Source organism: Mustela erminea, chromosome 10 (genome assembly GCF_009829155.1).
Source record: "Mustela erminea isolate mMusErm1 chromosome 10, mMusErm1.Pri, whole genome shotgun sequence".
NCBI lineage: Eukaryota > Metazoa > Chordata > Mammalia > Carnivora > Mustelidae > Mustela > Mustela erminea.
The window spans coordinates 78,924,529-78,947,516 of record NC_045623.1 but is presented as its reverse complement, the minus strand read 5'-3'; the positions used below and the strand labels follow the sequence as shown (position 1 = coordinate 78,947,516).

Below are 22,988 nucleotides of genomic sequence, written 5' to 3'. Positions count from 1 at the left end.
GTCCAAAAGCCTGCCCTTTTAGTCCCTATTCCCGCCATTAGGTATCCCTTTGGCTCTCAGGTCTCCCGGGCGTGGGCACGGATCGCGTTTTCCAGCCGCGTCAGGGCCGGAGCGGCGGTGGCCGGGTCTGTGTCAGCCCTCGCCGAGTCCGGACTACCAGCGGCTCGCCTTGGCGGCTAGGCCAGGGCGAGCCCCCGCCGGATGCGCCAGCCCGCGCGTGAGAAAGCGAGAGCTCCACCGCCCTGCCGGCCCCAGGAGGAAGGCCGGAACCCCCCTCGGCCGGCACCGGGAGGGCGAGGGAGGGCAGGGGAAGAAAGCTGGTGTAACGCAGCCCAGCGCGATCGCAGCACGCCGCCGAGCCGGGACTGGCTGAGGCCGGAACTCTCCACAGGGACTCCGGCCGGCCTCGGGCCGGAAGTGGGGAAGGCGCGATTGTCCTTTTCCGGCAGAAAGTAGGAGGCCCTGGGGGCGCCGCCACGGGGAAGAGTGTTGGTGTAACACTGCGGGGTGCGCGGAGGGGGTGGGATGGAGGCGGGTGTCGGTGTAGGGGCGCTCGGAAGGGACGGATATCGCTGTGGCACTGCGGGGACGCTCTGAGGGGACTGGTGACGGTGTGGCACTGGTGCACGCTGAAGGAGCCGGCGGAACCGGGTGGCCATGGGGATGTGGGCGTCGCTGGACGCGATGTGGGAGATGCCGGCTGAGAAGCGTATCTTCGGGGCCGTGCTGCTCTTCTCCTGGACAGTGTATCTTTGGGAAAGCTTCCTAGCACAGCGGCAGGTGAGCCTAGACAGGGCCCACCCGACCCCGACACCTGGGCAGCCCGGGCCAGCGTCGATCTCGACCCCGGGTCCTTGGGGGATTGCTGCGGCCCCAGCACCCGCTTCGACCCCGTGGGTCCCTGCGAGGCCTCCTGACTTGGCCCCGAGGGCAGGCTTGGCCTTGAGGGTCTCTTGTGCCCTGGGAGGTTTTCCGCAACGTGATCCTGGGACCCAGGCCTCCCAGGGCCCGATGAAAGCGAAGGCAGGGCTGACGGCTGGTCAGACTTGGGCTGTGCCTGGCCCACAGCTTTCTTAGGGCCCTCGGGCCCGGACTTAACCTCCTTTAACTTTGGCAGCGACCCATGTGCCTTCAAAAGGAAGAGGCAAAATTTTTAGAATCACAACTTCCCCATTACATTCGTGTAACCATGCTCAACCACGGGGCTAGGAAACCATTTTCTGAAAATTTATAAAGACTTCACAGCCTTTCCGGAACTTTTTTTCTTAAAAAAAAAAAAAAAAAAGGATACAGTATGTTGTTTTGCCCAAAGAGCAGTGTTTTCTTGTTTTACTTAAAACGTCTTTATCATGGTTTAAGCGATTAGAACTGTAAAGCAGTTCTAATAATGGAAGTGAATATTACTTAATAAATTTCTGGAGATAATCATAATGAACTGCTCGCTGGATTAGAGATCTGAACTTCTTTTTTTTTAAAGATTTTATTTATTTGACAAAGAGAGATCACAAGTAGACAGAGAGGCAGGCAGAGAGAGAGGGAAGCAGGCTCCCTGCTGAGCAGAGAGCCCGATGTGGGACTCGATCCCAGGACCCTGAGATCATGACCTGAGCCGAAGGCAGCGGCTTAACCCACTGAGCCACCCAGGCACCCTAGAGATCTGAACTTCTAAATGAGATTTTAAGTTTGTCTGCTTTATTGCAGTCTCTTACTGCTGATGTCCTTTACCTACCCTCTTCTGTGTTGTCATTGAATTGTGTCAACCGTGATGGTTATTTTATGAGAGCTTTTCTCTTTTTAACTGCTGGCACTCTTTTTTTTTTTTTTTTTTTTTTGAGCATTACAGCCATTTTCCTCTGCAAATTTCTTCTCGGATTACATTCTGTGTGAGTCTTTAAATTGAAATTTTTAGTTCTTCATCAAGAGCTGTATCTTGATCTCTTCTTTTAGGCCAGAATCTTTATTTATTTATTTTTAGATAATATTTTGAGTCATTTTGTTTGTCTTTTTAAAATTGATCTCTGTGCCCAACACCAGGATGGAACTCAGGACCCCAGGATCAAAAGTCACATGCTCTACCAGCTGAGCCAGCCAGGTGCCCCTCGCCCAAGAGTGTAGCACTAGATTCTCTGACGCAGATATGATTGGCTAATTCATTAGTCCAGAATCTTGAGGGCTTAAGAAGATCCTTTGCATAAAGTAAAAACACAGTATATACTGTCAGAATTGGGGATGGGTTATTGAACTTCGTCTTACTTTAATGATGAGCCCAATTACAGTAACTACTTTTCATTAATATCTCCTTTACTTTCTTATGCTTTAATGTAATGCCTTTTATTGAGGGTTTGGTAAAGTGCCCAATAATATATAGAGAAGCCATGTGTCATGAAACCATTGCGGGAGATGCTATCCATTATATTGCTTAGTTTCTGTGCCCTGTATTATGTCCCATGGGCTGAAATTGCTGTCTAGAATTTAGTGTAATTATAAAGTTTGTCTTTCTTGAAGACCTGGTCTGTTTCTATTTGTCATTCCTCAAATTTCCCTTAATTTGGTTTCTAGGACCATGTTTAATAACTAGTTACAATATCTGTTAATACTTATGGCTGGCATATTTGCTTCCTTCTCCTTTCTATGAATTTGTTTTCTAAATTATATAGGAGGTATGTTTTGCTTGGAGTGAGTGGAACCCTTTGCCCTGTACCGTTCTGGTTCACATATGCATACTGAAGTGTAATGACAACCCTGATTTTAATTTTACCTAGCGAGCTAGCCTCAATTTCTCATTCTGCTTTTACTTTCCTGAATCAGTTGTTTTAGTGGTCAATGCACTTGATTAAATGAAATATTTTTGTGTATATAAAGCAAATTCAGTAGGCTTCAGTGACAATAAATGCTATAAACCACTCAGTATTTGATCATAAATGACTGCTATAATAAAAAATGAGTTGATTTGCCTGTCTGAGTGTTTTCTTCAAAATATTTCAGAGACGGATATATAAAACAACAACTCATGTACCACCGGAGTTAGGGCAGATCATGGATTCAGAAACCTTTGAGAAATCCCGACTGTATCAGCTGGATAAAAGTACTTTCAGCTTCTGGTCAGGACTCTATTCAGAGATTGAAGGCACTGTGAGTAATTTACTTCTTGGAGAGATAATCTATCGTATTGTTTAATACTTTGTAATGTTTGTTTTCATCTTGTATTTTTGTGACACAAAAGAGGGTACTGTACCTATAAATCCCAGAATGCTTTCTTAATCTTCGTTATCAATAGTAATGGGTGTAGAGCAAAAGACGCTGAAATGTAATTGTAAGGGAGCTGAAAACTGTGGTGTGTGATAACTGTCATAGGTCAGGCATGAAAAATGACATGATATTGTTAAGTTATCCTTTTTCTTTTTTTTAAGATTTTATTTATTTATTTGACAGAGAGCACAAGCAGGGGGAGCAGCTGAGGGAGAGGCAAGCTCCCTGCTGAGCTGGGAGCCCGATGTGGGACTCAATCCTGGTGCTCCAGGATCATGACCTGAGCAGAAGGTAGATTCTCAAAAAGCTAAGCCACCCAGGCATCCCTTATTAAGTTATTCTTATAGCAGTCCCTCCTTGTCTTCCTGCTGCCTTTTTTTTTTTTTTTCTTTCTGAGATTCAGTTTATTTATTTGAGAGGGAGAGGGAGAAGCAGGCTCCCTGCTGAGCAAGGAGCCCAGTGTGGGGCTTGATCTCAGGACCCTGGGATCATAACCCAAGCCAAAGGCAGGTGCTGAACTGGCTCACCCTCTTTTTTTTTTTTTTTTTTTTTTTTTTTTTTCCTTAAAGTAGCAGCCCTTCCTCCTGTTTCTGTCTTTCTTTTTTAAAAAATATTTGTTTAAGTAAGCTCTTTACCCATCATGGCGCTCAAACTCACTACCCCAAGATCAAGTGTCACTTGATTACCAGCTGAGCCTGTCAGATGCCCCTCAGAATAGTTTCTTTCTTTTCGTTTTTGTCTTGTTTTGTTTTTTAAGATTTTATTCATTTATTTGAGAGAGAGAGAGAGCATAAGCAGGGGGAGTGGCAGATTTCCCGCTGAGCAGGGAGTCTGACCCAGGGCTCCATCCCAGGACCCCAGGATCGGGACCTGAGCCAAATGCAGACACTTTTTTTTTTTTTTTAAAGATTTTATTTATTTACTTGAGAGAGAGACAGTGAGAGAGAGCATGAACGAGGAGAAGGTCAGAGAGAGAAGCAGACTCCCCATGGAGCTGGGAGCCCGATGCGGGACTCGATCCCGGGACTCTAGGATCATGACCTGAGCCGAAGGCAGTCGTCCAACCAACTGAGCCACCCAGGCATCCCCAAATGCAGACACTTAACTGACTGAGCCATCCAGACATCCCCTTCTTGCCTCTATCTTTTTTTTTTTTTTTAGCAATTTTTTTTTAAAGACTTTTATTTATTTGAGAGAGAGAATGTGCATAAGCTCAAGGGGGGGCAGAGGGAGAGGGAGAATCCAACTCCCCGTTGAGAAGGGCAACCCTTCCTGCCTCTTTTTTTTTTTTTTTTTAAGATTTTATTTATTTATTTGACAGAGAGAGATTACAAGTAGGCAGAGAGGCAGGCAGAGAGAGAGAGGAGGAAGCAGGCTCCCTGGTGAGCAGAGAGCCCGATATGGGGCTTGATCCCAGGACTCTGGGATCATGACCTGAGCCAAAGGCAGAGGCGCCCCGTCTTCCTGCCTCTATCTTAACTCTTAACTGTCCTCCACATTGCAGCCAAAGGAATTCTGAAGCACAGTTTTCTGATCATCTTATTCTCTTATATTAAACCTATCACTGTTTCCTTCAGGGTGAAGCCCATATTTCTTCGTATGGATTTTTGAGGTCCTTTTTGACCTGGCCATTGCTTACTTCAACTTCATCTTTTTATTTTGTCCATCTCAAACCCAGCTTGGTTTCCTGTGACTTTAACTCTTTTCACATGCTGGTATTTTCCAGCATCTTTAAGTCCACTCTCACTAGAAGCTGATTAATCCTCACTCTTCCCATTAGGTTCCAGCTGAGATGTATCTCTTCTAAGAAACAGTTTGAAACTTCCCCTGTCCCTCAGGACTGAATAAGATAGCATCCTATCATTATTCCTATCAGAGTACTTACCACATTGTATTGAATTTTCCTGTTCAGTTGACAGGCTGGGAGTTCCTTAAAGAAAGGATGCTTTAAGGTTTTTTAATCTTTTGGTACTTAGTGCCTGGCAGAAAATAAGCATATAATCCATATTTATTGAGTGAAAGAAGTGACCGTTCATTTTTACTTAGTAAAACAGACCCGGTCTTACCCCCATGCTAAAAGAAGAAAAGCTCTGTAGTGTAGAGCAGTGTTCTCGGTTTTTTTTTTCATGATCAACTCTGGCCCCTGGCCCTGTATATTTTTAGACTTTTTTTTTTCCTTAAGTAGGCTCCATGCCCAACATCGGACTTAACAAACTCACGACCCTGAGATTGAGGGTTGGATGCTCTCTACCAGCTGAGCCAGCCAGGTACCCTAGGATATTTTTTTCTTAATCATCCCTCCATGAAATTTTGATACCACAGATATATTGTGTATCTGTTTCTGAGCTATATGTATGTGTATTTGTGCTTTATGAATAAAATGAGTAAGATTTTTTTCCATTCCCAAAAGCCAGTTCTTGGTTTTCCATCTCTAAGAATAATTGAAAGCGCATGGTGCAGAGGTTAAGAGCAGACTCTGAATTCAGGTGCCTTGAGTTTGAATCTCAGTTCTTCCGCACTAGCTATGGGACCTCAAGCAAGTCACCACTTCTGTGCCTCAGTTTTCTCATCTGTTAAATTTGTGTGGTAGTGGGGCCCCTGGGTGGTCTGCCTCCAGCTTAGGTCATGATTCCAAGATCCCTGCGTCAGGTTCCTTGCTTGGCAGGAAGCCTGCCTCTCCCTCTGCCTGCCACTCCCCCCTGCTTGTGTTCTCTCTCTCTCTCTGACAAATAAATAAATAAAATCTTAAAAAAAAATTGTGTGGTAATAATTCCTTATTCATAGTGTTGTTGAGAGGATTAAATGAGTTAATATATGTAAGATGATTAGAACAGTGCCTGATTATTGTAAGTGGTCTGTAAATGTTGGGTATTACTATTTTTATCATCAGGATCATGATTATCATCACTTTTCCTCCAGAACTTTTCTTAGATCTCCCAGTAGCACTAAGAGAAAGACTCCTATTGAAAATAGATGAGATTGGCTATCACGACTGTTTTGTCAGTTAAAGAGAAGAAACCAGCTGTTCATGGCTTTGTTAAGTGATGAAAATATTATCTAGCTAGTTACAAAATTTTCTGACAGTTATGAACTAGTATGGTTAGGACCAAATATTAGAAGACTTTCCCATTTCCACAGGGTGATGAAAAGTTGCAAAGAGTTAAGAAGTAGAGTTGAATCTTGGTATTTTAGGAAAATTAGTAAATGATCTAAAAAAATTGCTTTGGTTTTTGGCATACATAGAAATTACTAGTAATTAATCTTTTCAGTGTTGATTTTTTTCCCCCAATATTGATTTTTTAATTATATTTTTACTAGTACAAGCCTGGTTTAGTTACTGAGACATTAAAATAGTGGTATTGAAACCTGATGTTTTCCAACCAAGCCAGGAAAGGTAGCTTTATTGTGGATTATATTTGGCTTCGTTTAATTTATCTGAAGCATTTCTTCAAGATAGGCTTCAGATAAATTCAAGATTATCCAAGTAGATAATCAGCCTTTAGAGAGACATGGAAGTAGAGGTGGTGAATTTAGACATCATCCTCTTTCCTCACTAATGTTTGATTCTGTGAAATTCTTTGTCTTACGCATCACAGGTTCATTATAAGAAAAAAAGACAGAATATTTTGTCAGTCTCCTTGGTTGTCACTAGTAAACAGTTCCAGGAAAGATGGGCAATGGCTTGGTTGGTGAGCATGGGGATGGCTTAGTTTGTTCTAAGAGAGGACAGAAGCAGGGAGAACACAAATAGAATGAGAGCTTCATAGTGTTCTGTGGCTCAAACCAGAAGCAGTACTGGTTTAGTACTGGGCTAAAGCTGGGGACAGTAATTGTCACCATCATCACCATCATATGGGTAGTAGTGATTTTCACTTCATATATTGTTTTTGTATTTATCATTTTGTTTGATATTACAAGAGTGCTTGGAGGTAGAAAGTATAGGCATTGTTAGTCCCTTTTTATGGACGAGAAAGCAGAGACTCAGAAATTAAATGACTGGTCCATTTACTGGCCAAGTGACATTAATAAGTGGGAGAACTGGTTTTCAAACTTTGCTCTTCTGAGTCTTTTTTTTCTTTCTTCCAATTTGATACACAGGGATCACAGGTAGGCAGAGAGGCAGGTAGAGAGAGAGAGAGGGGAGCAGGCTCCTCCCTGAGCAGAGAGCCCGATGTGGGGCTTGAGCCCAGGACCCTGGGATCATGACCTGAGCCGAAGGCAGAGGCTTTAACCCACTGAGCCACCCAGGCGCCCCTCTTCTGAGTCTTTAAAATTACATTGAAGAAACCATTCTTCTTTTAAAATTTATTTATTTTAGAGAGAGAGCTGTGGGAGGGGCAGAGAGAGAGGGAGAGAATCCTCAAGCTGACTCCCTGCTGAGCCCACAACTCTGAGATCATGAGCTGAGCTGAAACCAAGAGTTGGGTGCTTAACCAACTGAGCCACTCAGGCACCCTGGAGAAACTATTAAAACTCCAGGGACTACATCCTAAATGTGCTGCATTTATTCTTGGGGAATTCATAGCTATATTTGTCATTTGACAGGAAGCATTTTGTGTTACTTTGAAATCCTGTTCTGTTTGAAAGGAGGTTCATTAATTCCTGTTTTGTATTGATTAAAATTAATAGGTTTTTATCACAAAGAACAAGTACAAAGATTAATTTAGACTTTTTTTTGCCTCCTTTTTTCTACCTGAGAGAATATAAGCAGAGGTCTTCTGTGACCAATTACAGGTGCCGCTGTTCACACAAATGTGACAGAGCACCCACAGAGAGGATGGCCAGCCTTTCTGAGATAGACTTTTCCTAATACCCCACAGATGTCGGTGAAGACCCGTCAGGAAGTGGAATGGCTGGGCAGTCAAGGAGGGCAGTGTAGAAAAGTTCAGATTGTTGCTTCTCCAATTTCTGCACATTTTTGAGTGTGCACCTTAGACTTTTTGAAATTCATTTTTTCCCTCTTTAACATGAGAAGGTGAGGGGCACCTGGGTGGCTCAGTCTGTTAAGCATCTGCTTTTGGCTCTATTCATGATCCCAGGGTCCTGGGATTGAACCCAACATTGGGCTCCTTGTTCAGTGGGGAGCCTGCTTCCCCCTGTCCCTCTGCTGTTCCCCTGCTTGTGCTCTTTCTCTGTCAAATAAAATCTTAAAAAAAAAAAGATGAAAAGTTGATCCATCTTAAACTATGTCTCACATGATTTGTGGCAAGGACTAGATGAGTGAGACAATGTAAATGAAGCAGTTAGTACAGTGCTCAGTACATAGCAGTGACTTTAACCTCCCTGAGTTTCAGTTGTCTCTTCTAGAAAGTAGAGATGACTGTATGCCATGCCTGCTTTTTAAGACTAGTGAAATCGTGTATTTAAAAGGTACTGGACTTGTTTTTGTTGGGTTCATTAGTTCTGTTCTGAGACAGCCCCAGCAGCATGCTCAGTGAGATTATCAATAGGAAGAAAGTTTACTGTTCACTGGGCTTTATATTTCATTCCCCAGCTCATACTGAACAAGGCTTGCAACAGCAGTTTCCAAAAGCATTCATAGATGCACGCACAGTTCATATTAAAGCTACCCTTGATGCATACTTAAAAGCTGGGCTTTTAATAATAGGTGTTTCAACCTTTCACCAGGAGATTTATAAATCCTTAATTTTGCATTATTTATTAGTTTTGAGAATAGGATGAAAGAAGTGTCGTCTCAAGTCAATTAGTTCAACAAGTGGAGCTTATACCATACAGTGGTGCCAAAGCATGTCTTTTGGGAAAACAGGGTTTATATCCAAGATTAAGTTGGGTGAAGAAAACTGAAAACAGCTGGACATAGGGTTAAGGAAGCCTTTAAGACAGCAATTTATTAAACCAATGATTTTCAGACTTCGGTGTACATCATTTTACCTAGAGACTGCTGGGCTCCACTTTGTTTTCTTATTCGGTGGTTCTGGGGTGGAGCCTGAGAATTTGCATTTCTAACGCATTCCCTGGTGATGCTGCTGCTGCTTCTCAGATACCATATTTAAGACCCATGGTATTAAACCAAGCCAGCATACAGGAAAACATCTAAAAGATGTTTGAGATTATGGGGAACAGGAACCATCAGGTACTGCTGATGAGAGTGTAATTTGGTATAAACACTGTAGAGAAAGCACAGGCTGATAATATACTGAATAAAGGGGGCACCTGGGTGGTTTAGTTGTTAAATGTCTGCCTTCGGCTCAGGTCATGTGGGATAGAGCCCCGCATCAGGCTCCCTGCCCTGCGGGAACCCTGCTTCTCTCTCTCCTGCTCCTCCTGCTTGTGTTCCCTCTCTCACTCTGTCTCTGTCAAACAAACAAACAAAAAATGTATATATACTGAATAAAGTTACAGATCACCATGGCTGGATCTAAAAATTTGTAGAGTATAAAAAGTAAGTTGTAGAATGATAAATACAATATGATGTCATTTATATATAGTCTTAAAAAGCATATATAAACCACCATAGTATTTATGGATATATACATAAAAATGGAAAGTACATTGGACGCCTACCCATGAGATATATAATAAGTGCCAGAACTCCTCAAAAACCACAAGGAACCATGTGTGAACCAGTGAGAAAACTGTGCTTCTAACCAAGGAGTGTGATCGTTGTGTTCCTGAGGCTCCACAGAAAGGAAAAATAATTGATCCTTTTGAGTTCCATAAATTTAATATCTGTTGGGGGAAGTTTTATTTTATAAGCATGTATTCTCTTCAGATTTTAAGACCAGCTCACTCATTCGAATGACGTGATTTTTTTTTTTTAAGATTTTATTCATTTACTTGACAGAGAGAGATCACATGTAGGCAGAGAAGGAGGCAGAGAGAGAGAGAGGAGGAAGCAGGTTCCCCACTGAGCAGAGAGCCTGATGCGGGGCTTAATCCCAGGATCCTCGACCATGACCTGAGCCAAAGGCAGAGGCTTTAACCCACTGAGCCATCCAGGCGCCCCAAATGACATAGTGATTTGGTGAATGTCTTTATTTACTTTATCTGCCCAAGACAAAGGGTGGTGCCAAAAAGGGGGTCTCCTATGAATTCCTGATTCCTACCTTAGGATTCCCTTTTCATTACCTGGGGAAAGCACAGATACCCCATTCTGTCTCTCAGTTTGGTAAGTGGACCTGACTGTCCACTTACACCGATATGAATACTTTGTCCTGATTGACGGGGACTATTTCCTTTCAAGGAAAAGCCACTTAGGTAGCCACATAGCCTGGTTCACATCCCATTTATGTTACTCATTAGGTGTGACATTCTGGAAAAATTGCTTACCTTTTCTCTAAGCCTCTTTCCTCATTCAGAAGGCCTTTGTTGTGGTCTTCGGCAAGTTTTTTTTTTTTTCCTTGCAGCTTTATAGAGATATAATTCACATGCCATAATTTATCCATATAAAATGTACAGGCAAGGGGCACCTGGGTGGCACAGTTGGTTGGGTGTCTGACTGGTGGTTTCGTGTCTGACTGTTGGTTTCGGCTCAGGTCATGATCTCAGGGACGTGAGGTCCGGCTCCATGCTCAGTGGGGAGTCTGCTTGAGATTCTTTCTCTTCCTCTGCACCCCACCTCTGAGACACTCATGCTCTCTTGCTCAAATAAATAAATAAATATTTTTTTTCCCCCAAAGATTTTATTTATTTATTTGACACAGAGAGAAAGAGAGAGAGAGACTGTGAGAGAAGGAATACAAGCGGGGCAGAGGGAGAGGGAGAAGCAGGCTCTCCCCTGAGCAGGGAGCTGGACTTGGAGCTTGATCCCAGAACCCTGAGATCATGACCTGAGCTGAAGGCAGATCTTTAATGACTCAGCCACCTAGATGCCCCTATAAATAAGTCTTTAAAAAAATAAAATAAAATGTACAGGCAAAAATCATTACAGGTCTAAACCTAGTATCTCTGTTGGTTTGTATTCATCTAAATGCATAGTTTATCCTAAATAAGATAGATCTCTTTTTTTTCTGTAGAGATAATTATTTTTTCCTTATTTTCTTTATAAAATGCTTTCATCTCATAGTTTCTATTCTGTTCAAATGTAACCAAAGTATGTCTTGTTTTATAGCTTATTCTTCTTTTTGGAGGAATTCCTTATCTCTGGAGACTTTCTGGACGATTCTGTGGCTATGCTGGCTTTGGACCAGAATATGAGGTATGTGATTCATTAGCATATATTTTTTTAGAGTCTTTTTGCTTGGCCAGCTTTACGTGAAAGTTAATTTTTTGGCTCTGACTTTAGGCTTGCTTCTCTGTTTGTACAGTCCGTGTCCACACATATTCTGTTAGGATAATGCTGCTTATTGTAGCAAACTCCAGAATTCCAGTGGCTTATCACAATAGTTTATTTCTCAATCACATAATAGCTTAGTGTGAGTATATTTTGGTCAGCAGGTGACATTCTTCTATGTGGGAAGCCAGGGACCTGGTCTCTCTTCATCTTACTGCCCTGCAGTCCCTTGAGTGCCCCACAGTTCTCTGCATCCAGCAGGCAGCTGGAATGAGGGGGTGGGGAAAGAACATCCTCTTCTTAACTCCCTTGTCTCTGAAGTATCCTTTGCATTCACGTTTTGTTGGCGAACCAGTGATTTAGTCTCAGATGGAAGGGAACTGGGAAATGGTGGTCCCCGGTTAGGTAGCCATTTCTCAGGGACAACTCCTTGCAGTGAAAGGAGAAACCTGAATTTTGTTGAACCCGCTAAGCAGATACTCTGTACCATAATCACTTAGAGATAACTTCATACAAGGACAGAGAGTGTAACTTCAGAATCTCCATGGAGCTGGTTGAGGTGACTACCCAGTCTTACAGAAGCTCCATTTACTGGGCAAAGCATTAAGTGTGAGACTCCCCACCCGTGGTGGATGATAGGACACTGTCTCCCGACTTTTTCTTGGAAATTGCCAAGTCTCTTCCCTCTTTCCTGATTATTTACTTTAAACGATGGCTCTTTTCTACATGTATAAGGTATCTTGGGTTTAATTCAACTCCTCCTGTGTCCCGTTTCCATATACCTTTTTCTAAAGCAGCCAGATCCTTTGAAGTCCTCTTCTTCCTGGGATATCTCTGTATCTTCATTGACTCTTGTCCTGGTCTGTTATATGTGGCATTGTGGTTTACTTACATATTCTCTGCCCTGTTTCAGAAATTTGTAAAGATTTTATTTTTTTAAAGTAATCTCTACCCCCAGTGTGGGTCTTGTACTCACAACCCTGAGAGTACTAATAGAGCCAGGCAGGCACCCCATTGTTTCAGAAATTATTTAAGGTGGTTTCATGTAAACATCATGACTGACTCCTTATGCATTTCTCTTCTTAAATGTCTCTTTCTCAGAGAGACCCTCCCTGACCACTCCATCTAGAGTAACAATTCTGCTGTCACTCTTCAGTGACACACATCACGTTATTTTCTATATAAAAGTACTCAACGCTCTCTGCAGTTACCTTATTTTTTATTTATACGTAAAAGCCTTGTTTATTTATTTTTTATTAAGAATTTTAAGCTCTAAGGGGACAGAGACCCTATATATTTTCTTTACTGCTGTGTCACCAGTGTCTTCAAAAAGTTTGATACCAGATATTTAACTTTTTTTAATTCATGAAGAATGAGTGCACAGACACATGTATAAAGTGGTCACTGTAGTATTAGAATGACTGCTGTCATGGAAGTAGCCTAGGTGTCCACTTATGCAATGGAATACTCTAGAGCTGTTAATAAGGAAGAAATAACTATATATTGATATGGAGAATTTTTATGAAATGTTATGTGAGAAAACAAGTATTCATAAAGTCATAATGATTGCATTTTTGGGGGATGGAATTCTGATTCAGTAGTTTTGAGGAAGGTCCTAGAATCTCTTTTTGAATTTTTTCCCCCATTACCTGTTTGGGAGCAGTGCTGAAATGAACCACCCTGCATGTTACAGCCAGACAAATCTTCCTTTCTCATCCCCTCTCCCTTCTTCCTCTGATTAGAAACTTACATTGGCTGCATCTTTGTTACCAAATCAAATGTGTTTTGGTGGTGTGTAGTACACTCACATTTACCTTAAAAGAATTCCATTTTACACCATCTGGTGAGAGGGAGAGAGCAAGGATTCTATTTATCTCATCCCTCTTTCTCCCTCCCCCAGCTCCCTTCATACTAAGTATCCCATTTCCTCTACTATCCTAGGAAAAGTTTGGAAAGAGAAATGAGGCAGTTCTTGGCTTTTGATTTCCTGAGGATCTATCGTGAAGGCACTTGAAGTAGTTCTTGACGGTAATTTTCTCTATTGGTCTTTGGCTTCTTGTGAAAACTTTAGGACACCCCACCCCACCTGCCCCAGTCCAGCTTTTTTTTGATGCTCTGGGATAAATTTTTCTGCCTTATCCAGGCCTTTTCCCAAAGCCTGTCATCGTGTCCTCTTCCTCTTATAGAGTGCTTATTTTGCAAATTGGAACACATTTCTCCTTTCCTTGTCTCTCCTGTCCCATTAATTTACTTCTTTCTTCACAGTGGCATCCTGGGTCTTCTTAGCCTAGTAAGCCTTGCTTGAATTCACCAGTGTATGTGATTGTCTCTCATTTTTTAGTTCTTTGTTTCTGTAGCTTTAGGTAACTTTCACATAGTGCCTGTATAATAAAAGAGACATTGTTTTATTGCTTCCTTCTCTCGCAAGTCAACTTGGAGAGTAGAGATGATGTTGTCAGACCTTGTATTACCCATAGAATCAAGCACATGGCTTGAGATGTATTTTTCATTTGTTCACTAATTATTCATTTGAAGAATGAATTAGTATTACACTATAAAAACTGCCGTTTATTTCTTCCTGTGTTTAGATCACTCAGTCCTTGGTGTTTCTCCTGTTGGCTACACTTTTCAGTGCATTGACTGGTTTGCCATGGAGTCTTTATAATACCTTTGTGATAGAAGAAAAACATGGTTTCAATCAGCAGGTAAACTAGAGAACACATATGTTCTCTTTTAAACATAAAGACTTTTTGTGCATTTTTCCCTCTCCTAGTAATAATTAAACATAATTTGCTATTTTATTTTTTAAGGATTTATTTATTTATTTGAGAGAGCAGGGGGGAGGGGCAGAGGAAGAGGGAGGGAGAGAGAATCCCAAGCAGACCCATCATTGGGTGCAGATTCCGACTTGGGACTCCATCCCATGACCCTGAGATTATAACCTGAGCTGAAATCCAGAGCAACCCAGGTGCCCCCATAATTTGCTATTTTGGAGCAAGAATTAACTGAGGGAAAAGGAACTGCAAATATGGTAAAGATGATAGCTTGAAGTCTTGCCCTAAGCTCTTCTAGTACTACAGTCTAGTGTTTTTCTGCTAATGTTGAAATGGTGTATCTTGAACTATAAAATGCCAGACACTTGCTTTTCTTTTTTTAACATCTTAATTTTATTATTTTTTTAAGCATTCCAAGATCACTGTTTATTCACCACACCCAGTGCTCCATGCAATACGTGCCCTCCTTGATACCCAACACCAGGCTCACCCATTCCCCTCTCCTTCTCCCCTCCAAAACCCAACTCTGACAGACATTTACTTATGGTCTTAGGCTACCCCTAGTGTCCTATTATATAGACTCACTACCTTTTAACTTTTAAAATTGCTTTAATAATGTATCCTTTGCATATACTTTATTTTTCAGGTTTTCTTTTCTCAGTTTCTTGTGATCTTTTCTTTTTTCAGACTTTGGGATTCTTCATGAAAGATGCAGTCAAGAAATTTGTTGTGACTCAGTGCATTTTATTGCCTGTGTCTTCACTTCTACTTTACATTATTAAAATTGGGGGCGACTATTTTTTTATATATGCCTGGCTATTCACATTAGTTGTTTCTCTGGTGAGTAAAATCTTTGTTTTGTTTTCTTTTATAAAATTTCCTTGGTGAGATAATGCTGATTTAATCTTCATTAGCATGTGAACAGTTCTTAGGAAGCAAATGAAATATAAATAAGTGGTCATATAAATTTCCCTCTTGGTTTCTGCTTTTGGGTATAGAACTAGGAGAGCTGACTCTGACCGTAGATTTTCTTCTTCTTATGCTGACTCAGATCCTAGAAGCTGGTTATTAGTTATTGTTAATGGTCCAGTGGTCAGGCAGTTTTGGGCTGTACATTTGTGAGTTGTCACTAGAATGGATGACTGAGTTTGATCGTGTAATGACTCTTCACTGAGCTCCCATGCCTAAACATTGTGGATATTCTGAAGAGACTAGATTTAAGAGGGATGAGAAAAAGATACTATAAACTTACCTGATTTTTTTCTGCCCTCTTGCCCCTGCCTTTCCTCTCCTCCTTTCTCCCTTCTTTACCCCTTCTTCTCTGTTCCCTTCTCCCTTCCTTTCTCTCTTTTCTCTCCTTCCCTCTCTCCCTTGTCCCCTCACTCCCCATCTTCCCTTCCTCACATCTTTGCCTCTTCTCTCTACCATATTGTAAACCACTTCACAACACACACTACGACACAATGAAAACGGTCTGTTCACAGCCTCCAGAAAATAGCATCTGTTAGCTCTTCAGCTCCTGATGATGGGGTTTACTTTAGTCTGAATTGCCGTGATACTCACTGCTTCACTTTCCACTGGTGGGATTGAGCTCTGAAAACAGGTGCTAGTTGGATTTATACACATCTGTGTATGGCAAATGAAGTAAGAGGAAAGAGAACAGGGGAAATGCTCTAGAAATGCTTAAGGAAGTGCTGCTTCAAACACAATGGATGGTTGTGCACTGCAGGTAATTAATTTTAGCAGACCAACCAAATAACAGCACACAGTCAAGCTCTAGTAATTATTTTCTAGCAAAGACTGCAGGTCTCTCATGATTACTCTCAAAGGCAGAATTCTAAGTTATGATGGGATTATGAAGGGTCAGAAATTCCCCAGATAGTTTTGAATGGATCATTTGACTTTTGAGCTATTACCACATAGAGACTACTCATTTTGATTTGATTTAACAAACAGATTTTGAGCACTTGCTATCTGGTATTATTTGGGGCTGGGAATACCAGAGCAAATAAGAAAAGATCCATGTTCTCAAGGCTGGATCACACAGTTGTTTTAATATAATCTATATAAATAGCAGTTTTTCTTTAAGAACATATTCATAGGTTGTTCTGACATTTATTTTTCAGGTGCTTGTCACAATTTATGCTGATTATATTGCCCCTTTATTTGACAAATTCACACCTCTGCCTGAGGGAAAGCTTAAACAAGAAATTGAAGTAATGGCAAAGAGTATTGACTTCCCTTTGACTAAGGTGTATGTTGTTGAAGGTAAGGCTACCCGGGGGTAAGGAAGTTTTATTCAAGTGATTTGATTTGTTAGGGTTTTATATTTGGGCTTTAAAAAGCCAGATTTCTAGGAATTGGTGGCATACTTCAGGGATAGAAATTGGTAGCCTAATACCAATCCTGCTGTTGCCTACAGCTGTGTTTGGTTGGCTTTACAGTGTTGTTTGGCTAAGGCCTTCCTCACTCCTTCTTATATCTTGTATATTGGACTGATTTATGAACTTAACGTTACCTGCCTGGCTCCCTCAGGTAATTGAGCTGGACTTTTGCATAGTCAAGTTCCATTTAGCACTAGTTTGGGGGCTCATAAAGAAAACCAGTGTTACTGGCTTCGTCTCATCCAGCAAAGCTTTCAGTGTTCTGGAGGCGTCTGATTTCACTTGCACATTACCAAAAATGTAGTACCATTGGACTTCAGATCAGTTATTTTCTGCTTTTATGATAATTGCTTTTGAGAGTTAAGCTATATGTTAGCTTACATAAGACTACTAAAGTCTCAAGCCCAAAAAGATGTAGAGTAAAACTGTTGTATGATACCATGACTTTCAGAATCCATAAATTAAAATCCACGTAAATGCGTGAGACTGGTTCTGCCTCTGCCACTTAGCACCTGTGGAATCTTTAATGAATCCCTTCACCCTCCAGGTTTCAGTTTTGCGTCCCCTAACCCGTGCTTTGGCAAACATTTTCTGTAAAGGTCTAGTCTATAAATACTTTAGACTTTGTGGGCCACATGGTCTGTCTCTGTCACAACTGTTCAACCCTTCCTTTAGAGTACAGAAGCAGTCACAGATAATACATAAACAAATGAGCATGGTTGTGTTCTAATAAAACTTCATTTATAAAAATAAGTGGCAGAGTAGATTTGGCCTGCAAACAATAGTTTGTCCATCCCCTCTCTAAACTAAAAAACAACAACAAAATATCACCAGAGAAACAGCTGTATTGGATGAAGGAGTAGAAACTGAGAAGTAATCATGGGATTGGGGAGAATAGAGATGGCCACAATGGGAAAGAATGAATTAACAGTGACTAGAAGAGTATAGAAGTCTCAGACATCTAGTGGTTCTGAGGTAACAGCCCAGCTAATGGCACAGTTGGGACATATCTGGCAGAAATGGTAGAATGACAATTCCTACTATTTTTTAGGCCCTGCTTTTAGTTAATAGTAAACTAGAAGTATATCAATCAGTACAGTAGGACTGTCTTTTAGGGACTTTTACTGATGGGGCAACCCAAGTTGCTTATCACTTAAGGGATAATCAGATAATATGAAACGACAGCTAATGATATCACCATAGAGGTAATTGATAAGATGTGTAATATATACTGTCAGTGCCATGTGGTTTTAGATGAAATAGGGAAGGCTTTATGGGGAATTATAACATGAGCTGGTACTTTATGGAATATCAGGATTTAGCCTTTTATTCATCGCTCCCTGACCATCTTTCGGGGCCAGCCCACACTTAAGGCAGGAAGACAAAAAAGCCACTGGAGTTGATCTTTGTGCTCCAAATCAATATGAAGAGTGGAAAGTATGTGCTGGGGTGCAAGCAGACTCTGATAATGATCAGACATGGCAAAGTGAAACCGCCAGCCTTGAGGAAACCTCACATAGAATATTATGCCATATTGGTCAGAACTGGTGTCCATCACTACAGTGGCAGTAGTACTACTGAATTGGGCTTAGAAAATGGGAAGTACCGTGGAGTATGCACCCTGCCTGTCATTGCTCTAAGTGATTCTCATATCATTAGAAGCATGCCAGGACAGACTGGTGAAAAGTGAGTCATACAAGGCTTTTTCTTTAGTAAAACTGGCCAGAGCTCGTTTTTTCTTCAAAAAAAAAAAAAAAAATTGAGTAGTTGGAAGGTAGCATTTCAGAGGTGAGGCTGTGGGGTCAATAGGCTTTTATCCTGGTTTTATCACAAGTTACCTGTTGTGAATTTGGTAGCTTACCTTTGCTAAACATGAGTTTACTGGTCTGTAATGTAATTTTTAAAATAATAGTAATAATGCTTAGAAATATTTTGAATGATTGTTATTACTAATAATAACAACATACATTATGGATCTGTAAGTTGATAGGGATATTGTCGTGAAAAACCAACATTATATTCTAAAAAATTATCAGATAGCAAGTGTTGTGCAGGGAATGAAACTAGTGTGATGTGATCAAGGATGACTGAGTAGAGAGATACTTTAGATTGGGTCATCAGGCAAGAGCTCTCTGAACAAATGAATTTGAGCTGACGCCTAAAGGAAGAAGCCATCCATGCTGAGATCAGTGGGAAGACCTTCTAGAGCTTTGTGTCGGCAGGAAACAAAAGAAAGCCGAGTGTGGCTATAGCACAGCAGGAGGGTGTGAGGACACGAAGTGTGAGACACAGGCAGGAGTCAGACCACATAGGCCTTGGTGAATCAGGAGAAGAGCTTGGGTCTTATTGTAAATTGGGGGCGGGGGGAGGGAGCCATTGAAGGTTTTAGTGACATGGTCTGGTTTGTAGTTTTTAAATACTGTGGGTTGCTCTCTGGAGAAGAGATTGTAGTGGGAGGCTAGAGTGGCAGCCAACGAGCTGTTCGGAGGCTGTGGCCATGGTCAGGGCAGAGATCAGGCGGCTTAGATTAGGATATTACAGTAGTAACTTATGCAGAGAAGTAGATGCACTGGGGATCTGGTTCAGAGGGAGAGTTGAAGAAATTTACTCACAGATTACCTGTGAAGGAATTGGGGAAACAGAGGCATTAAGGGTAATGACCTAGATTTTTGACCTGAGCAGGTGGATAAATGGTGGTTTACAGAGATGGGAAAAGTGAGTGAAGAGCAGGTATGGGGGTGGGGGGATTAAGTTCTGTTACATGTTGAGGTATCTGTTGAACACTGTATTAGAGTTCCTCAAGCAGTGGTTAACTCCGAGTAAGCAGTGAGCCAACTATGGCTGATCGAAGCAGGAAGATTTCTTTCTTTTTTTTTTTTTTTTAAATTTTTTATTTTTTATAAACATATATTTTTATCCCCAGGGGTACAGATCTGTGAATCGCCAGGTTTACACACTTCACAGCACTCACCAAAGCACATACCCTCCCCAATGTCCATAACCCCCCGCTTCTCCCAACCCCCCTCCCCCCAGCAACCCTCAGTTTGTTTTGTGAGATTAAGAGTCACTTATGGTTTGTCTCCCTCCCAATCCCATCTTGTTTCATTTATTCTTCTCCTACCCACTTAAGCCCCCATGTGAAGCAGGAAGATTTCTTATCGAGACAATCTTTGATAGCTCACAAAATCATCAGGAAGGTTAAGTTTATAAGCTTGGAAAGTGGGCTATTCCCAGGGAGAGGAGGAGCTCAGAATCTCACTGTAGAACCAGTCTGCTGACAACCCTGCTGTTGCCTCCTGCTGTCGAAATTGGCAGTTTGCTCTCTTAACATCCTACCACTAGCACCCATGGCATTAATTTCTCACTGCCCTGCTTCTTTGCGTAATTAGCTCAATCTTCAGAGTCCCCAGTGGGTGCATGTATCTGATTGACTGAGCCAGGGCGTGGGCCAGTTGCCAGGAGTCTCCCACAACACTTACATGGTGAGAAAGTCTCTGAACACTGAAAGGAGAATTCGACACTAGGCAGGGGAAAAGCACACACACAGGCATACACACACAGGAATATAAACAACAAATCTGCATTACAGACATCCCTGTGGAGATGTAGGGAAGGCAGATAGGCAGCTGGATATATGAACCTGGAGTTCTAGGGAGAGGTTAGGGCCAGAATATTGATAGGAAAGCATCTGACACAGATGCTGTTTAATGCCATGGTTGGGGGCATTTAGAGAAGAGAAGGGGCTTCAGGTTGGAGTCAGCAGGAAAGGAAGAGCCAGTAATGGTGGCTGAGGAGGAGAGACCACGGAGGTTGGAAGTCCAGGAGAAAGTGGTATTTCTTTCGAGATAGGAGAAGAAAGTCTTTCGAGGCGGGAGCTGTGTCAAGTGCTGCTGAGAGGTGAAGGTAAGACATCATTAAACAGAAAGACACAGATGGCAATGCCTTACATTGGTTTTCAGAGTTCTTAAGTATATTACTTCAAGTGACCTCATCAACCCGTTCTGTAAACGCTCATTGAATATATATTATATGCCAGCACAGTGATACAAAATGCTTATGGTATAGGGCAGGGACTCCTATAAGCTTTAGTGACTGTAAGTTTGTTCAAAGACAGAATCTTGGGCTCCATTCCCAGGTGTTTTAGTATCTACTTTTAACAAGTGCCTCTAGATGATTCTTGTATAAGTATTCCTTGGGCTACACTTTGAGAAATTTGGACCAGTGGGAGATATTAAGACATTAACTTTATTTTGTTTATAAGTATACAGTTTGCCTGTTTCCATAAATAACTTAAGGCAGCTTTTAAGAAATACTTGTACTTAAAAATTAGAATCGGAGAAGGGAGAAATAAGAGAGAACTGTAAGACCTCTGACTGACACCTGATACTCCAGATACTGAGGTCCTATACCACTGTCAGAATTGGACCACATGTTTGGCTCTTCTAGGCAATGAAACCAAAAAATGAGATAGTAATAAAATAAATAAACTACTACTTATTAAAGCCTTCCTAAATTCTAAACATACTTCAAGCATACTGCTATATATGTAGAATATGTATCTTAAACCTACTGCTAACCATAATTTATATTAGAAGTATGAGTAGATATAGAATATGTATTTTCTGTGAGATATCTCAAGTTCTCAAGAAAAACAAATGTTTTATCATTTCTTTTAAAAAATGTGTATAAGTAATAGTAATAGTTTGTGGATCAGGCAGTATATGGATTGATTCGCTTAGAATTTATCATGTAATCTTTAATACAGTTCAGTCAGGTAGAGATTAGCCTCATGTCATAAACTGGTAAAAAAAGATCAAGGAAGTTAAGGAAGTTTCTTACATTTACACAACTACTACATGGCAGAGCCAAGATTTGAACCCAAAGTCTGCTCTTAACCACACAGGTCCCTGCACAGTGTAGAACATTTAGAAAATAAAGAAAAATATAAAGAAGCAAATTAAAAAATTAACCACAGTTCAGCTCTTGTTAGCCATATACTGTTAGGTATGTTTTTTTCCCCAGTCTTTTTAAAAATAGCTTTAACTTTTTCTAATAGAAGTAAGTATACTTATTTTTAAAAGCCTTGAAAAGTATAAAGGAGGGAACAAAATCCATAGTTCTAGAAGCCAGTGGTAAACACTTCACTATTTTGAAATATGTCTTTATAGGCCTTATGCTTTTCTATTTACATATACTTTTTTTCCATGACAATAATAAAACTACGTATATATATGTTTTATATCCTCCACAGTATATTGGTGAGCTTTTTCCTGTCTTGTTAAGATACTTCAGAAGTATTGCTTTATTTCTGGCTGGTTAAAATTCCATTTCATAGCTCTACCATAATTTAATCATTCCACTACTATTGGATATTTAGACTTATTTACTTATTGCTATAAAGCTGCGACGAGCACAAGTATTTGTTTGCAAAACTTTAGGGAAGCAGACGCTCTCCACTGCAGGTGGTGATTTATGTTCATAACAGTTTTCTTCAGGTATTAAACAGTTTGAAAATGTTAATGTCCTTTCCGGTAATGCAATTTCTAGGAGTCTCTCCAAAGAACCCCAAACTTTTTAATTATTTTCCATGCTTTGAACTGTCTTTTCCTTAGGATCTAAACGCTCTTCCCACAGCAATGCTTATTTTTATGGCTTCTTCAAGAACAAGCGAATAGTTTTGTTTGACACTCTACTAGAAGAGTATTCTGTACTAAGCAAAGACATCCTGGAGGAGTCTGGCATGGAACCCCGCAAAGATGGAGAAGGGGACAGTGAAGAAATAAAAGCTAAAGTTAAAGTGAGTTCTTCTTTTCCTAAGAGACCCTGGCTTCGTTTTTCTAAACAGTTCCTATGACAACTCAAAATAACACCAGTTTCTATGTAGTGAGCGGTAAATTCAAGGAGACTGTCAGATAAGAATCCTATGGCCCCTTTATAATTCTGGTATTTGGGAGAGATTATCACTATTATTATATGCTAACTACCTTGCAAGCTTTTGCAGAACATACACATGAAACTTTGGAAGCAGAAGATAGGAAAATTCTTATGACTATAAGCTATCTTTAAAACAGGGACATCATATATATTCCTTATATATTTATGTTCAGAGAATTCTCCCAAGCAGGATAAAGAGAAGATAAACATCTGATTTTTAGCTCATTGAGACACGCTAAGGATAGGCTTCGGCACTGGAGAGACTTGGATTTGAATCCTGGTTCTGTCATTTAGTAGCTGTGTGTCCTTGGGTACACTGTACAGTGTGTGGTCAGTTTTCTTTTGTTTGTTTGACAAATATATATGAAACACATTTTGTGCTGAGACACTTTGCCTGGCACTGGAAGTGTAAGA

General features: G+C 41.0%; 1 protein-coding gene across 2 annotated transcripts in view; it reads left to right on the top strand.

The window, feature by feature from the left end:
* Positions 1-409: 409 nt before the first annotated feature.
* The window catches only part of ZMPSTE24 (zinc metallopeptidase STE24), a 42,425-nt gene continuing 19,846 nt past the window's right edge, over positions 410-22,988 (top strand). The window contains exons 1-7 of one of the 2 annotated variants that reach the window (XM_032301910.1): positions 410-780; positions 2,986-3,132; positions 11,321-11,407; positions 14,071-14,187; positions 14,944-15,096; positions 16,383-16,524; positions 22,253-22,437. In XM_032301910.1, the coding sequence (XP_032157801.1) occupies positions 658-780; positions 2,986-3,132; positions 11,321-11,407; positions 14,071-14,187; positions 14,944-15,096; positions 16,383-16,524; positions 22,253-22,437 (954 nt within the window). In that variant the 5' untranslated portion in view covers positions 410-657. The remainder of the gene's footprint in view (positions 781-2,985; positions 3,133-11,320; positions 11,408-14,070; positions 14,188-14,943; positions 15,097-16,382; positions 16,525-22,252; positions 22,438-22,988) is intronic. The other variant, XM_032301909.1, reaches the window with a different exon arrangement.